The sequence below is a fragment of the Monodelphis domestica genome, chromosome 5, assembly GCF_027887165.1.
Source record: "Monodelphis domestica isolate mMonDom1 chromosome 5, mMonDom1.pri, whole genome shotgun sequence".
In the NCBI taxonomy this organism is placed as follows: domain Eukaryota; kingdom Metazoa; phylum Chordata; class Mammalia; order Didelphimorphia; family Didelphidae; genus Monodelphis; species Monodelphis domestica.
In genome coordinates, this window is record NC_077231.1 from 198612145 (window position 1) to 198629456 (window position 17312).

The window sequence follows — 17312 nt, forward strand, 5'->3', positions numbered from 1 at the left end:
TACCCAAGTCAACTAGAAATTTATGGTGATTTAATTGATATAGTGGAGGAGATTAAGAAGAAAGAAGAAGGGAAAAAAGAGTAGGTTTCTCCTGCCTGGCTAGTACCAGGCGGGAAGATTAGGAGATCTAGAAAGTAAGGTTTTGGAGTGTGAAGGAGGAAGGAATCAAGCTGAACTCCAAAAGGACTCAGCCAAGATGCCCGAACCTGAATCAGCTCAAGGGCAAACTCACTGCCAAACCCAGACAAATAACTGCCACCACTCCAAGATGTTGGAATGCCTAGCATGCTACCAGCCAGAGTCACCTCTCCAGAGAAAGAGTGAGAGAGAGCAAGTGACATACCTTATATAGATGGTTTTATGTCACTTTCCTGCATCTCATCTGTACCAATGATAGCTTAGCTTGACTTAGGACAGCCCAGGGGTCTATCTGCTGTTTCTGCACATGTCTGTTAAAGGCCATTTCCTCAGATAATTAAATCTTTGTATATGGTGCAGGCATCCTGACCTTGTTAAACTGAGTAGGGTGGAGAATGTATAGTTGCCAAGACTTGATTCTGTTAAACCAAGTATCTCCATTGTTACTAATCAGGAAATAGCTAAATCAGATCTTCTAAAGTACAACCTGAGTAGGGTGGAGTAGTTTTAAAATTCACAGAGGGAAAGAACATGAATCATGCAAACATGGAAAAATATTCTAAATTAATTAAATAAATAAAATTTTAAAAGTTATAAAGTTTTGTCTATTATCTATAAGAATAGAGATCAATCTTTTAATTGGATGTAGGGATCATCTTCCATGAAGAGAAAGTCCCTGTACCAACAAAATGTGGCACCGTCTCTGTAATTTATAGTCTTAGATAATCCTAGAGAACTGGGACATTATTACTTGCCCACCGTCACATAGTATGTGTTAGAGGCAGGACTTGAAACCAAATCTTCCTACCTTTGAAACCATATCTCTAGTTATTACACTGCAGTGTCTCTATATTTTTAAAGCATCATCTATGTATATATTGAATGTTAGACAGTGTACTTGTCTAGGTTCTTATTAAGTTTCTATTTTTAGAAAAATAGTAGAAGCTTCTCTTGAAAGAATCAATTCAGACAGAACTTTCTCAAATCCAGTTACACTGACCTTCTTTCTGTCCTTCACATACAACACTCCATCATCAAACCCCAAGCCTTTGGTAGACTCCCCTAGACCATCCTTACTTCTACCTCATGGATTCACAGGTCTCTTTCAAGTTATGAGTTCAAATCTGGTTCCATACACTTACTAGTTGTGGGACCCTGAGCAAGCCTCTTAACCTCCATTGCCTTAATCCATTGGAGAAGGAAATGATAAACCTCGTGGCCAGGGAAACCTCATATGGCATCATGAAGATTTGACACATCTGAACAACATCGACAACAAGAATTATAATCTTCATAATTTAATATTTCATCCTCTTTATACATTGTAAACTCTTTATGTTCAAGGAGTGGGATTTTTTAAAAACTTTGTATTCCCAGGGCCTAGAGAAGTACCTTTACAAAGAATATGCTTAATATTTGTCCAATCAAATTTAAGTGAAGATTTAACCCTATCGGTGGGGCAAAGAATAATAAGAAGAATAAATTATTACTACTGAATAGTTATTCTCATAATCTCTGTAGTACCTTAGATATGACCCATAGTATAGAGTCCAATAATTTTAATAGACTTTTAAGTTATTTGAGAAGAATATAAGTGATTTAATAATAATTTTAAAAACCACAAAAGATAATTAAACAGGTTCACTCATGCATGACTCTAGCTGTGAGAAATGACTTGCAATTTAAGTATTCTGTCAGCTTATCTGTCTTTAAGAGTCCATGATGACTGATTCAATTGCTAAAAATAGATATGACAAGAATGACTGTAGGAACATATAGACGTGTGGCACATCAAACAAATTTTAATTTGGTGTCAAGGCAGGTATGATTCACTGATTACAGAACACCATCAACAGATGGTACTGTGTTTAAAATCCACATATATATTGTTTTTCATTGGGTTTTAAAGGAGGAAATGGTTTGCAGTGCTACCTCCCAGAATGTAATTGCCCAAGGTAGTACCTTGCCTGCCCCAACTCTGAGCAGCTTGCAAAGCTTAGGCTATTCAAATGTGAAAAGTCATATATGGAAGACTGTGACCTAATAAGAAAATAATGAGATTGGAGATGGTATGGGGAGCTAAATGCAAGGTTTCTGGCAAGGGAAGACCTTCGACTATGGAGGAGGAGTAAGCTACACTAGGACTCAGCACCTAAACTCTTTCATTGCAGGTGTCCAGAGTTCTATGGTCTCCAAGAAAGGTATATGCAAAAGCACCACTCCTAGCCTGCAAGAAATGACAGGTTCTAGATAATTGTGAACTGAAAACATTAAAGGTTTTTCCCCTCTGTCAATGTTTCTTCCCCCCACCCCACCAGTTAGTATAATGATGACTTGCATTTTGATAGCATTTAAGAGATAGATTATATTATTTTCTATTATCAAATGAGATAATATTTGTAAAGTATTTAACTGGCACAGAATAAGTACTTTAAAAATATTTGTTTCTTTTCTCTTTTCCAACAGGCATGTAGCAAACATAGCAACATTCTTTTTTTTTTTTTAATTTTATTTAGTAACATTCTTTTATTTAACTGATAAAGAAGCTAAAAGGTTAATGTGACTTATCCAGGCCTTTTTTCTTCTTCTAGTAAGGTCCTGTAATTTCACTGATATTACAGATGTGGAAACTCCATCTATCAGTGCATATCAGCAACAACTCATCAGTAATTTGCAGGCTCAGGAAGTTTATTGGTCACTATGGCTTACTCCTGGTCACAAAACTAGGATGTGTCAGAGAAAGAACTTGAACCTAAAGTTTAGGTCTGACCACGTTGCATACCTCCAGGCCCCCTACTTAATGACTGGCAATGGCTCTCTAACCCTGCAGGATCAAATTTGAAATTCTCTGATTAGCATTTAAAGCACTTTGTCTACTGTCTCTGTATTTCTGCAGTCTTCTACCTTATTCCCCATAATTTAGAATGGGGACAGCCAGATGACACAATTGTTAGCACACAGGCCTGAAGTCAGGAAGAAATCCTTCCTGAGTTCAAACTTGACCTCAGACACTTACTAGCTTTGTGACTCTGGTCAAGTCACTTAACATATTTGCCTCTGTTTCCTCGTCTGTAAAATGAGCTTCAGAAGAAAATGGCAGACCACTCCAGTATCTTTGTCAAGAAAACTCAAAAATGGGGTCATGAAGAGTTGGACATAATTGAAACAAATGAACAATTTAGTATAAGATCCAGTTATATGAATATTACTATCTCTTAGATTCATTGTTTTCCACTGGCTGTCCTCCATGCCTGGAATGCTTTTCCTCCTGTTCTCTGGCTATTGGCTTCCTTTAAGCCTTAGCCTAAATTCCCCCTTCTACAAGAAGCCTTCCTTTAACTTCTCCCAGGAGCTTCCCTCCCAGCCAGGACTTTCCCTCTAAGATTATCTTCCCTATACACTGTATAGATAGGATAGGTACAGAATTGTTTGCATGCTTTCTCCCCATTCTCCCCAGGTCAGGTCCTTGAGGGAAGGGTTGATGTTCCTGTCTTCCTTTAGTAAATGCTTAATAAATATTGACTCATAGATTGACTGCTAGGCTCCAGCCAAGAATTCATCTACAATAAATGAAAGAATAACTACTAGTTAGGAGCCTACATTCCTAAAGAAGACAGGAACATTTATAAGTATATATAAATGCATATATGCATAAATAAATGATATATAAGTAAATATATTCATAAACATATTATATATGATATATATATATACATACACACAAATACACAGATATTACAAAGTGGCTAAATACAAGGCGGGAATGCATTTCCATCTTGGCAGTTTAGGGAGGGAAGTTTAGAATATATTTTTAAGCAGCAATTTTCTTTTCCCTCTTAAGAGATGGGGGGGGTCTCTTTTAGTCCACCTAAGTCAGAAGCTTTGCCATGCTCCTTGGGTGGGAAAGGAAGGAGACTGTCCAACCACCCAACAAGCTGCTTTGGCAGTAGCACCCATGGTGGAGCTGAAAACCTTCCCAATAACCTCCTAGGAAACACCCCCAAGCCTCACTAAATCTCCTGTTTGGTTCAGTGAACTGAATGTAGTAGGTTGGCAAGAATAGAACATGTTTGCATTTTTTCCCATCACTGCTACCCCTATCATCATAAATAAGAATCAATAGGCCATTTTAACTAGCATATGCTCACAACCATTTAGCATTTGAGCATCAACTACATACTCCGGAAGCAATAAGGTCCTTGCCCGCTGGGCTCACAGTCTAAATCCAAAAGATGAACAAGGAATATAAAGATGAAAGAAGAGAATGTTTTGTTGTTGTTGCTGCTGCTGCTGGAAGAAGGGGAAGACTTAAGGGGAAAGAAGAGTCCTAGTAAAATGTAGCGGTGACTCAGAAGTCACATTTGAAGAAAAGAAGCCAAAGACCATGTGAAAAGTTGGAGAGTGCCTACCCTGATGGGCGCATCCACAAATGCTCAATCAGAGCTAACCCCTCAGGCAACTATTATTGCCAGGGCTCTCAGCCACCAGTTTCCTAAGAGAGGTGTCATGAAGGCTGAATTGAGTTCCACTTCCTCTGTTTAGCAAGAAAAAGACACCAGCTAAGGGAAATAAAAAATCTAAATCATTCTATCTTTAAGAAAAATGCTGGAGAAATTCCATTTGAAGCTGGGATCCTGTTACAAGATGCTCAATGATGAAAATAAGTCTGGTCCAAAGAAAAGATGAGAGGCAAAGGGAATGGTAAGAGGTGATGGTTTATGTGTTATGTGAAGTTGGAGGGAATAAGGGGCTTGTATATGGAGGCAACTTTCAAGGGAAGGGGTGTGCCCCTGCAGTTGGCATATAAAGTAAGGGAGGAAGCAGAGTAGTGATGGGGGAAATAATTGGGTAGAGTTATAAAATCTCATCCATCACCTCAGTAATGTGTAAAGAATATTTCTTCTTTCTTTAGAAAGACAAAGGGAACTTTAAGTAGCATTAAGTAATTATCTTTTCTAAACTCAGTAATCTTGAAAAAGAAATGAGAAACATTGTCTCACTTGGAATTTAGCCTGGCCCCCAAAGGTAATAAACATGTGAGACAAATACCAGGTCTTAGTTTACTAAAAAAAACAAAAGAAAATAAATGTTTAGAACCCCCTAACTTTCAGAGATTGTCTTGCCTTTTTTCCTGAAGGTACGTTGTATAAAAATTCATAGATCTCTAGCTATAGAGGGCTGATAAGAAAGATGTTCCCAAGCTTATGAGAACTAAGCTTTTATCCATGTTAATTTGTCATCCAGACGTGGCCCCCAAAGGCAGTACAAGTGTTGGGAGACCAGCATTGCCAAATGGGAAGTGTTACTAACATGATAATATGAAACTTGCTTGTTTTGTTAATGTGGATATGGCAAAGATAAGTTAAAGATTCTCCATTCTCAAAGACCTCCCTAAAGCTTTCAAAACCACCACAAAATTTGAATTCAAATTTGAATTAGACATCTACTCATAAATACATTTCTAGTTAAGCAAGGACAAGGCTGTTGGAGATAAAAATCAATGTTGAACTATGGAGCAGGGACACTTTAAAGTGCCCTGTAATCTTCACTCTCCCAAGCATTTTGATCAATAGTATGTTAGATGACCTTATTTCCTCACTAAAAATGGATACGGAAACTAGATACGATAGCATTCAGAACACAAACACCTTTAGCACCTGTTGGAGAATTTTCCTCAACAACCATTATATATATATAATAAGGGCCATTGCTGACAATCATAATAATAACCATAATAATAAGATCCAGGTATATATTTCTTTGATTTTCTTCTGGTGACGCATCATTCTGAAGAATCATTTTATTTCAGGAACAGTCATAATGGAATTTTCATTAAAATCTGTTTCCTAATGCAGTTACCTCAGGGGTGTATCTGGTCTAGCATGTCAAGTCAACAGCCTTTTTGTTATACTACTGAAATACCTCAAATCTGGCAGGTTATTACAATTCCAACAATAGCCAAAGACATGGCCAGAATTCAGAATCCATGAAAATTCAACAGTTAGATTCCATATTCACAGATGACATATTCATTCAGTATGCCCAAAGCTACTGCTATTAAGGTTATGTCTTCTCACACAATTTGGAAAGGGGTGGGGGAGACACAATTTAAACTTAATCAGATGATATTTCTAAGATTGGCAGCTGAGTTTGAATAGCCATTTACTTGTAAAATAATCAGATATTTAATTTAATTCAATCACTTCTTCCCTTACAATTTAAACTATTTGTATTGTATAAATACAGAATCTAAAAAATTAATCTAGAGATTGCTAGGCATCATTATTGTTCTGATGTTTAACTTTCATTTCTATTGTAAAATTTAACAATAGAACAATTACAAAAAAAGGTTTCTTTCCATTATTTTAGGTGTCTTTTAAGGCCCACCATAATCTATTTATCCTACTTGTTTTCCACTCCTCCCCAAAAGAAATGTTCCTTCCACTCTAATCAAACTGATATCACTCTTCTGAACTTACACCGTTTTCATTTTAGTATTTGGTTTGTTAGTGTTCTTGCACAGAATTTTCTCCACTATCTTGCCAAATCCTACTCTTTTTCCTAAGGTCTAACTATATTCTCATTCCTTTTGTGAACCTTTCCCTGACTATTTAAACCTACTTTCATTTCTCCCTTCCCCCCCAAATTTACTCGTATACACTACATAATTTAAATTGTATTAAATTTAGTATTTTTGTGCTATTATTGTAATACATTTTTGTTGAATCATCAAATTATGTTTATCTTACCTTCCTAACAGAATCATAAGCTCCTTGTAGGCAAGAGCCATGTCTTAACAGATTTCTTTTATCACTCATAATGCTTAAGACAGTGCTGAGCCATTAAATCTGTTAAGTCTTGTCTACAAATTGCTAATGATACTGTCAGGAAGGTAAGATTACTTTATATGAGATTAGTTCTGTACTAGGTTCTCTATGAGATATAGGAGAATAGCATAGGTGACCAGTAATCATTTAACAAGTGACTTTCTGGGGGAAAAAAGTGTTTATAACAGACTTTTACATTTCATCCCGAATTATTTAGATTTCCTCTATCACTTTCTTAAATCTGGAATACCAACAAAATCTCAAGCCCTGATTTACAGCCATTCCCAATTTCTCAAGTATAAATGTTCATGAAAAAAATTTAACAATCAGTTCACAAGAGCCTGTTTGAGCTAACTCTAGCTTACCCTTGAACAAGGAACAATTGTCCTTCATGAAGAGCATTTCATTTCACATATAATTATGAACAATAGCCTCAAATAAAATACTCAAGTATCCAACCTGTGCATTTCTTGATATGACTGTTCCTTTTTCCGTGTGATCCTAATTTGCACCCAAAATTCTCCTCCCAAAATTCAGCGAACCATACGTTCCTCCGGTTATTGGCAAGAGTGCGGCTTCTAAAATATCGATCAAACCCTATAATGAACAAAAAAGAAATTATTTAAAGGTTATTTTGGATGTTTCTATTTCTAAAATAAAGCAAAATTAATGGCATAACTGAAATTGAATTAGATATACTTGTGAATTACTGAGTTCTGTGAGATATCAGTTCTGTTCACTAAGAATATATAGCAAGGAGTATAGACTAGTCGAAAGAAATCTCACCTCAGGGTCAAGAAAATCTAGACTCAAGTTTTGACAAATCACTTAAACTCTCAGTTCCCCAGGCAAATCTTTGGCCCTATAAATTAAAGAGAAGGTAAACACCTGCATTTAAAAGAGTATCTCCATTGGAAGTTCTCTATACCAATGAAATCATAGTTCCACTCCCACCCTATCACAATGAAACAAAATACAATGAAAATAAAAAATAAAACACCAGGATCCATAGCATCATCCCCTGAACTGTCCAACTCCAAAACAAGGACAAAATCAGGAGGAAGGCAACAGACCTTCAGTCATTATGCAAGTCCAGACCCTGAGTAACAGTTATATGAAAACAACTTCATCTTTACTATCTAGTTCTCTTTTGAATAGTTATTCTTTCATTCTCTCTAGTATTCCTTTCCATCCTTTCTTCAGCTCCTCTTTCCCTCTTTGTTTGCCTCACCACCTTCTGAATATATACATACATACATACATATACATACATACATAAATACACATAAATATATGTATATATATGTATACATATAGAATAGAATATACATATAGAATATATATATATATATATATATATATATAAACTTTTATTCTAGGGGCACCAAGGTGGGTCAGTGGATAGCACACCAAGTTTAGAGTCAGAAAAACCTGAGTTCAAATTTGGCTTCTGATACTCACTAGCTGTGTGACTCTGGGAAAGTCACTTAACCCTGTTTCTTCAATTTCCTATCTGCAAAATGAGCCAGAGCAGGAAATGGCAAACCATTCTAGTATCTTTTCTAGGAAACCCAAAATGGTGTCATGAAGGGTCAAACACTACTTAAATGACTGAAGTCCATCAATTTTCATTCTGAGCTTTACTAACCCCACTTGGTCTGCTCTCCTTAGAAGAACTAATGTTTCAATATTTTCCTGTTCTGCCCACACAATTTTCTAGGTAATCTGGTAAATTAATGTGTGCTGATGTGATTATGGATAATAACAAGTTCTAATGAGCTCCTATTTAACTCTACCCAGGTCATCAACCAGAAGAGTGATCCTGAAGTTGAGAATTTCTGAACCCACATCAGGGGCAGTGAAGAAAATATTTAGAAGCCAACAAATCTTTAAGGGCCTGTCCTAAGCCACTTTGGACCCCTAGACAACTTGGGTATTGGACTAATCTTACACACCACTTTCCTTTTTTAGGCAAATAAAAACAACTGAATGACTGAAAGAACATAATACTTAGTTATTTTCACATACATAATACATGCCCAATAGTAGCTGAGATGAGCAAGGACTATAATCTGATACAAAAAATAAAAATAAAATATAAAAAGTCAAATATACTTAAAATAAACAAATAAAAACATAATATAGGTCCCATAGTAACTGAAATGACCAAGCACTATAATCTGACCTAAAAAAAAGAGAAAAAGAAAAAGAAAAAATAAATAAAAGGAAAAAAAGAAAAAAAAAGAAATTAACAACAGTTGTGACTGGTTTTGCTAGTCTATTTCTGGTCTATATCTAGGCTGTTATGTTCTCTTGATCCTGAACATGGACAATAACCATGGACGAGTCATTTGGAGGATTAGAGAGGCTGTTTCTTCCAGTAGGAAGCAGCTTGGTATAGTGGAGAGAGCTCTGGTCTCAACATCAGGAAGACCTGAGTCTGCATCCTATTTTAGATGCTTACATGTTATGGTGCCTGAAGCAAGTCACCACGTATCTCAACTTCATATTTCTCATAAGTAAAAATGGAATAATGAAAGCATTTACCTATTTCTCAGAGTTGTTATGAGCATCATATGAAACGATATATGTAAAGCCTATTATGAAGCATAAAATGCTATATCACTGTTAACTCATTATTTAAAATGGATCTATTGCTCCATGCACTACTTACTTCATAGGATTATATGGTTATATGGTTTATGGTTATTTTTACCATATTATATGGTTATATGGTTATATGGTAAGACGACTATTTACCTTAAAGCATTATATAAATGTGAGCTATTTATTACCAGTTGTGATATTGTGGAAAGAGCACTGTGTTGGAAATAAGATATGAGTTCTAGACCTTGTTCTGCCATGCATTCGCTGTGTTATTTTTAGACAAGTCCTAGTCCTTTCACCTCTCTAAGACTCAATTTCCCAAGGTATTAAATGAGGGTAATAGACTAGATAATCTTGAATATCCATTTTGAATTTAACATTCAAAAAGTTCATAAGAAATGTAGGAAGAACCAGAAAAAAAAAAAACATTACAGTTTGACTACTCCTTTCTCCCCCAAAAAATACCTATGATGATGATCAGACCTTTATTTATAAATACTTATTCTGTGTAATAGATTGATTGTGCCCTATGATATAGGGAGAGAAGACCGTTTACAAGATAACATTCAGAGTAAATTACTATTTCAGAACTCAGGGCCATCTATTATTTTGAATGGGCAATTTTAACTTTTAAAAGCTGTGTGAAAATCATAGACTTTCAGAGATAGAAGGAATCTTAGAACTTTCCAAAGTAACACAATTTTCTTTTTTTCTTTTTCTTAATTAAAACCCTTACCTTCCATCTTAGAATCAATACTATGTATTGGTTCCAAGGCAGAAGAGTGGTAAGGGCTAGGCACTGGGGGTTAAGTGACTTGCCCAGGGTCACACAGCTGGGAAGTGTCTGAGGCTAGATTTGAACCTAGGACCTCCCATCTCTGGGCCTGGCTCTAAATCCAATGAGCTACCCAACTGCCCCAAATACCATTTCCTAAAGGAAAGGAAGTGACTTATCCAAGGCAAAACAAAAAGATAGTAGCAAAGCTGGAACTAGACTTATGCAAGGTATTAACAAGAAAAGAAAGTAGAAAGAAGCATGTCAGTAAAAGCAAAGTAGGTTGACAAGATCTAAAAAAAGTCATCTGGAACTGTCATCTGACTCCCAATCTGGTGTTCTTACCATCATAACATCATGCTACCTCCAAAATGAAACCAAATGGTTCACCTTCCCTGACTATAACCAAGCTTTTCCAAGACTCTGCTTCCTTTCTGTTCACTCCTACTGACCTCAGGAATGAACTTATCAAAGACAAAAGAGGGAAAGGTGGGATCAGGGGAAAAGAAAGGAAGGGAAGGATAAAGGAAAAGAAAAAGGAAAGGAAAAAGGAAAAAAAGAAGAAATAATAAAAAAGTCACAAAAATTCTCAGGAATGGTTTGTGCACTTGCCCAAGAAAAGAAACAAAATTATTACTATTCAAAAAAATAGAAGGAAAGCAATCCCCTTTCCCACCTTCCTGCCTGTGAGGAAGTGACCAGAGGTGGGGATGTTCAGTTTCTATATTTTCATCTCCAATTTCAAAGTAAATTAAAAAATCTTCCATTTTAGACTTACAAGAGGGACATTCCTCTTTCTTTCATCCCATACTACTTTTCTGGAAGACTTATTTTTGAATAGGATAACATATTTACACGTATTGTCTCACATAGTTAATTTAATAACTGGTGGATTAAATCAATATACAATGAAACTGGTTGTGCATATTCATACAACCAGAGTGAGTTATTACAAATGTTTACATTTCAATTATGTCGTGTTTTATCCCACTGAGCTTCAGTTCCTATAACTGAAATACACCCAATTGTTGATCTCAGGCATGACAATGTGTCCTTACCATCAATTGAAGCTCTTTTGGGTAGAATAGTTACAGCCCCCTCAGCAATTTCTTCTTGTTGATAGACCGGTGATATTTTTGAGCCCCAGCTATCTGAGCCAATCCAGAGAAAATGCCCACTTTGGTTGATTTTTTTGGCAGCTTCCAATATTCGCCTGTAGAAATGAAAGTAAATAAAGCCTACGGCATTTACCAGGAAATTCAACAAATGTAAGTCCTATAACACTAGATGGGTCTGGTTATACATACTTGATAGGCCACTATTACCCATTTAGTCAGTCATGCCTAAATCATATTCCTAAAGAAAATAGTCAAGACTTTAATTCCAATACATGCTAATTAGCTTTCTCCTAAAGTTCAGTTACATCCTTCAACCTATTGTCTTTATTTGCTTCTTTTTCAGTTTTTGGGTCTTAGTATAGAGCAGCTTGAGTCTTGGGGTAACAGGATAATTGAGGGGGACTCAGAATTAAAACTCTAATCTTCAGAACTATAATAACCTTTTTGCTTTACATAGTTTAAATATCCAAACATTTTACATACATTAGAAGGAAGAATGGAGATCCCCAAAAATGTTTCTCTATAAGGAAGAAAAGGAACAAGTAAGTACCTGATATCATCCTCATTGGCAAACATGATCACTGCCCGAGCATTAGGTGTTTCCAACAGACGTTTGATGATTTTGTCAAATTCTCCAGGCCTTGGTTCACGGGGGATTTTCTGTGACTGAGCAATGCAAACACCACCTGCAAAAGGAAAGGAAAGAAAAGAGGGCAATGCTCATGTACTGATGTTTTTTAATTAATTAATTCTGTGACTTTAGGAGAGCCATTGTGGACAGTTGTTTATAAAGACATGATTCTGCAAAGGGAAAGTTGCTTTTCCAGTATCTGACCTTATCTATAAGAAACAGTCTTGTTTAAGGACAACCCAATTCTTCCTTCATATGAAAATATCAGTTATATAGCTGTACCTCAGTTCTGGGGTCTTTTTTCCTAAAATAATGGGTTATTTTTCCTTGACACAGATGGAAAAAGGTTGCATGAATGAAATGAGTAGAGTTCAGTAATTAAAGGGAAAATAGCAACTAGTTTAACCTACTTAAGCCCCACTATGACACAGACAAGAATTATTGCTGAGAAAGCCTTGAGGCAAAATCCTTCTTTGAATTTTGAAATTAACTTCCATCCTTCAATAAACAAATCATATATTAAGTTCCATCTATTCTATGATCAAAAGTACTCAGCGTAGCCTTCCTCCAAGGGGTCTGCTAGTCAGGAAGTCAGTAACAGACAATCTGGGACTTGAGAATGTTCCTTATATTGGAAGTCATTATGAGTAGAGATGTTTTATAGGGTTTTATTCATCACAGTAGCAAAGAAAGGCTCCCCCTTATCACTAAAGGAAAATGCTTGGGAAGGGGGAAAGAGGAAGATGTCTTTTACTTCTTTCAAACTTTCTATGATCTTCTTCCCTATCAAGCAGGGAAGGATAAAGGGCTACAAGAAACTTTAGATGTCATCTAGTTCAGTGATGGTGAAACTTTTAGAGACCGAGTGACCAAATTGCAACCCTCAAACCTCATGTGAGTCCCATCCCCTTTGTCCCAGACAGGGGTGGGAGGAAGAGCTCCCATTGGGCTGCTGGGGAAAGGAGTGGGTGATGGGAGAAATGCCCTTAGACACCTGTGGAACAGGGGGAGGGAGCTGCCCCTTCTGTCTGTCTAGCATGTGTGCCATAGGTTTGCCAACTATGAGACCGAGGAAGATTAAGTAACTTCTCAAAGGGTAATAAATGAGAGAGGCTAGATACAAGTCCAGGTCCTTTGAGTACACATTCAGTCCTCAAGCCACTACATCATAATTTCTTCTCTTGCATCTTGGAGAAATATTCCAAATCATTGGAGGAATTAGAGAGAGACAATGGGGAATCTTAAGATTATCAATACATTAATGAGGTTGGTGCATTAGTTCCAATTTTGTTGTCATTCTTTCCTATCTAACTTTTCGTGACCCTGCCTGAGGTTTTCTTGGCCAAAATGCTGGAGGGTTTACCATTCCCTTCTTCTGGTCATTTTACAGATAAGGAAACTGAAGCCAACAGGTTTAAGTGACTTGTCCAAGGTCACACAGCTAACATGTGTTTGTGTGCAGATTTGAACTCAGGTCTTCTTGACTCCAAGACCAATGCACCACTGTGCCAACTATAATAGTCATTGATTAATATGGTACAATGGAAAAATTTGGAATCAGAGGTGCCACTTCCACTGTAATCCTGGCCATGGTTATTCAACTTCCTTCCCTCAGTTGTAAAATGAGGGACATTTGAGTTCCCTTCCTACCCTTAAATCTATAATCAGTGTTTCTATAGACTGAAAGAATTAACCAGTTAGGTAAAACTCAGTGAATAGAAAGTCAGGCCTGGAGATGGTAGGTCCTGAGTTCAAATTTGGCCTTGGACACTTCCTAGATGTAAGACCCTGGGCAAGGCACTTAATCTCAATTGCCTATCCCTTACTGCTCTTCTATCATAGTACCAACACAGGAAATAAAGATTTAAAATAAAGAAGAATTAACCAACTTGAGGAGTTAAGAAATAGCTGAAAGTCAAATACTACTTATAATATTGTTTTTCAAGAAGATATTCTGGCTTTTAAAAGAATAGTCTTAAATATTTAGACCATAACCCATTTATGGATTGGGGATGTATCTTCACTATTGCTTAAGTAGCTAGAGTGGAAGGAAGGAAGGAAGACACATCATGTAACTATGAAACTTGACACTAGAACTGTAACCTTCTCCTGGGAACAATACACTGGCCTTTGCAAATTATTACTACAGACTTAATTAAATTGACTTAATTACTTAAGCATCCTTTTGAAAACCTATTCTATCTTGAATAGCATTTTGAAATCACTATTCACTGCATAGCAGGGCTTTCTAGCAAAGTAACTGAAGGCCTGAAAAAAAATATTCAGTGACAACTTTAAACAAGGTAGACAGGCAATGCAGACAGAGATGCGTAGTCCTGAATTATCTGGGTTGGGTATTTATCCTGCTTGAATTCACCACGAAATTGCTCATCCCTTTCCTTCACCTTGTCTCTGTCAGCCTGGTCTGCATTTATTTTTCTGGGAGGAGAAGTTATATAATTATGGGTATTCTATGAAGACATGGACTGTATTTAACTTTTCAGAAGAAAGGAAGGAGGAGCTTGGGATTCCATTCCAGGACTTGACACTGATTCATAGTATATATTTATACATGCCCCAAACAGTCCATCACTTCATTCATATAACTCATACATTCACTGAACAAACATTTGTTAAGCCAGTGGGGTCATGGAGAGTAGGATCCAACTGAAACAATTCAACAACAAAAAATGTGGAAAGAACTGAGCTAGGCACTACGGGAGATACTGAAAAGGCTAATGCAGAGTCCTACCTCTCAGGAAGTTGACTATCAGAGAAATACACACAAAAATGATATCAGTTAAACAACAGCCCAAGAGAATAAAAATTATATGACAAAATAGAATATAATTAAGTTCAAAAATGCAAAATGATCAATAATCAGTCAAGATGTAATCATTAGGTGTCTGCTACATAATAGGCAATGTGCTTGGCCTTGGGGATAAAAAATACAAAAATGAAACAAGTCCTTGCCTTCAAGGATTTTGGGTTCTCCTTGGAGGCAAAGGGGCAAGACAGATATTGAGAGGTGAGTAAAGAAAAGGTATATCTAAAAAAATACACAGTGATGGTGGCAGTAATGACTGAGGAAATCAGCAAAGACCTTTAAAGAAGCTAAAGTCTGAACTGAGCCTTGAATGGAGTTAGGAAAACCAAAATAATGGAAAGATCTCTCTGTGATCCTTTAAAAGACATTCTGATACCAATGAATGAGCACTAGATTCCAAAAAAGTAGAGGAAATCAGTACTTCTAGGAAGGAAGAGATGTTTATAGACTAAAGTGATCAGATGATCTATAAAAATTCTTTTAAAAAACACAATTCATAATCTAACTATTCTGGAAGGCAATTTAGAATTAATGCCCAAAGGGTTTTAAAAGAGTGCCTGCCCTTTGATCCAGCAATACCACTATTAGTTTTGTATCCCAAAGAGATAAAAAAAAATGGGGATGGACCTGTTTGTACAAAAATATTTATAGCTCTGCTTTTTGTGGTGGCAAAAAAAAAAAGAAAGAAAGAAAATGAAGGGATTTCCCTCGATTGGGGAATGGCTGAACAAATTGTGGTATATGATGGTGATAGATACTATTGTGCTATAAGGAATAAGAAATTGCTTGATTTCTATAAGAACTGGAAAGACTTCCATGAACTGATGCAGAGTGAAATGAATAGAACCAGGAGAATATTGTATATGATAAGTGAGATGATCAAATGTAATAGACTTTGCTATTAGCAGCAATGCAATGATCCAGGACAATCCCAAGGGACTTATGAGAAAGAACGCTATCCACATTTAGAGAAATAATGGTTGGAGAAGAAATGAAGAAGAAAATATATGATTTATCATTTGTTTATGTGGGTATGTAATTTGGGGGTTTGATTTTAAAAGATTAGTCTATTACAAAAATGAATAAAATAGAAATAGGCTTTGACTGTTAACCCAGTGGAATTCCTTGTCAGCTTCAGGAATGGGGAAGGGAAGAGGGGAGGGAGAAACCATGGAAAAATATTTTTTAATTAAGTTAAATTTTAAAAAATCACAATTTAGAAGTTTTGTCTATGTGACACAAAATATCCCGACTAACTTTATAATCAAATTGTCTGAATTAACACTAATTCTGAAAATGTATATGAATGTGTATGTTTGTATGGGGGTAGATAGGTAAAGCAATGGATAGAGGGTTAGAGCTGAAGTAAGGAAGACTCATCTTCCTGAGTTCAAGTCTGACCTGGACAACTCACTTAATCCTATTTGCTGCAGTTTCCTCATACATAAAGTGAGCTAGAGAAGGCAATGGTAACGCCCAAAAGGGGTCACAAAGAGTTTTATACAACTGAAAAAACTTAACAGCAACATGTTTATATGTATAGAGGGAAGGAAATGGATTTAATGGGGGGGGGGGGAGAGAGAATGGGGAAATGGTATAGCTAGAGATGGTGTAACCTTTTAAAATGCCCCAAAGGTTTATTTGTCAACTTTGTGTTTTTCCCTTAGAACCAAACTGAGCATCACTGTTGTTGCTGCTGCTATTGTATTTGTTGCAAATATTTGGTTTGGTCTCTACATGAGAACCTCAGTATGGAAATTCTTTCAACCAGTGTAGATCAGCAACTACTTTGGACCTTGACATCTTAGAGAGTTGCCTGATCCCCTTGGCTAAGAAACATTCACATGGACTCATAGTAGATTTCTGAGTTAGGGCTTTAACCCAAGACTTGCTGAGTCTAAGGTTAGCACTTTACCATTCTGACACTTATCAATTTGAGGAATATTTTTTTTCAATCACATGGACAAATTCTTGACCTTACTACAAGATTAGTGCCTGGACATGCCTGAAAAATGATTGAAAGGCAAAACAAAATAAATGCAAAGGCTAAAAAAATCTCAAGGGAATAGCTGTTTGTAAACAGAATTGAGATCTATGCAGAGAGAATGCTTTTTAAGTCCCAAGGGATTAATTTAATCATCTCAAGAGATTTTCCTAAAGTTTCATGAGTTATTTAGAGCATAGGAAAGTCTCATTACAAAATCAAAATTTTTGGCATCTAGCAAAGATCACCTACAAAGTCATGTTTTTATCACCCAAAAATTGTTTTGCTGCTTCCATAGAGACAGGAACCAATAGTTGTTTTTTTTTTTTAAACCAGAACTTATGATTCAGTGTGCCCCATGAGCTAATACCCATCTGTGCTTCCATTTCTGCATCTCCATCACTG

The 17312-nt window shown here is 36.4% G+C and overlaps 1 protein-coding gene across 2 annotated transcripts in view; it reads right to left on the reverse strand.

Moving 5' to 3' along the window:
• Window positions 1-17312, reverse strand: part of GRM8 (glutamate metabotropic receptor 8) — a 1023203-nt gene that overhangs the window by 540193 nt on the left and 465698 nt on the right. For both annotated transcript variants that reach the window (XM_001365949.4, XM_056799656.1), the window contains exons 4-6: window positions 12016-12151; window positions 11406-11560; window positions 7425-7562 (exon numbers count right to left, since the gene is read on the reverse strand). In XM_001365949.4, the coding sequence (XP_001365986.1) occupies window positions 7425-7562; window positions 11406-11560; window positions 12016-12151 (429 nt within the window). The remainder of the gene's footprint in view (window positions 1-7424; window positions 7563-11405; window positions 11561-12015; window positions 12152-17312) is intronic.